At 48.2% G+C, this 1192-nt stretch overlaps 1 protein-coding gene across 1 annotated transcript in view; it reads left to right on the forward strand.

Annotated features, from left to right (window-relative positions):
* LOC126400185 (kunitz-type protease inhibitor 1-like) overlaps window positions 1-1186 on the forward strand; it is a 4477-nt gene extending 3291 nt beyond the window's left edge. Inside the window, exon 2 of the mRNA XM_050060746.1 lies at window positions 353-1186. Coding sequence (XP_049916703.1) covers window positions 353-606 — 254 coding nt within the window. The 3' untranslated portion in view covers window positions 607-1186. The remainder of the gene's footprint in view (window positions 1-352) is intronic.
* Window positions 1187-1192: the final 6 nt, after the last annotated feature.

Raw genomic sequence — 1192 nt, forward strand, 5'->3', positions numbered from 1 at the left:
TTGTAGTTTACTGATGTATGAACAGAGGTTACATAAAACCAGAGTGACCGTCCTCTACTGACCAATCAGACTGCAGGGTTTCTAGCTCCACCTTTTAGTACCAGATCTGTGTGCTAGGTACCCCAACAGAGGGGGGACCAAACATGGGGACGCTAAGGAACGCTTCTGTTGGGACCATCCACAACTTTACACTGTGGAGATGAAAACCATGAACTTAACCTGGACCGCTGGATGGAGGCGGGGCTGTGGTGTGTCTGTGGTGTTTTTTGCCTCCCAAATCATCTGATTGGATGACTGGTCCAGGATCAGAGTGTTGATGTCTCCTGTCTCTGTCTCTCATTGTCTCCTTCAGTCCGCTGTCGTCTCCCGATGAAGGTCGGACGCTGTCGAGCAGCTTTTCCTAAGTTTTACTACGATGTGACCAATGGGAGTTGCCGTAGCTTCACGTACGGTGGCTGTGACGCCAACGGCAACAACTTTGATACCCGGGAGCAGTGTGAGGCGGCGTGCAGTGGCGTCACAGGTAACACACACACACCTGTGTTAAAACCACTTCCTGTGGACACACAGACACACACACACACACACACACACAGGTTACAGTAAACACTGGTGTGTCAGGAGGTTTATAATGAGGGATCTGGTCAGACTGGTTCTCTGAGCTCTGAGGATTAAACACCTGAACACACCTTCACCTGCTCAGAGTGCCACTGATTTTACACCTGTCCATCTGTCCTCTGTCGATCCTTATCATGCTGATCTGTTCTGTACGACATCTATTGCACGTCTGTCCGTCCTGGAAGAGGGATCCCTCCTCAGTTGCTCTTCCTGAGGTTTCTACCGTTTTTTTCCCCGTTAAAGGGGTTTTTGGGGAGTTTTTCCTGATCAGCTGTGAGGGTCATAAGGACAGAGGAATGTCGTATGCTGTAAAGCCCTGTGAGGCAAATTGTGATTTGTGATATTGGGCTTTATAAATAAAATTGATTGATTGATTGATTGATTGATTGCTCTGTCCTCTGTCCACACTGTAGAGACAGAACTGGAGGGAGTGTTGCTTTTGATGGGGACTATTTTCAGCAGTGGATGGATCCATGTTTGATGCTGTAGTTCAGGGTGTCCCCGTCTTTTCCCCATCTGTCACTGAGGGACATGTTTGATGGGTTATTTACATTGTGTGTGTGTGTGTGTGTGT

The sequence above is a fragment of the Epinephelus moara genome, chromosome 2, assembly GCF_006386435.1.
Source record: "Epinephelus moara isolate mb chromosome 2, YSFRI_EMoa_1.0, whole genome shotgun sequence".
NCBI lineage: Eukaryota > Metazoa > Chordata > Actinopteri > Perciformes > Serranidae > Epinephelus > Epinephelus moara.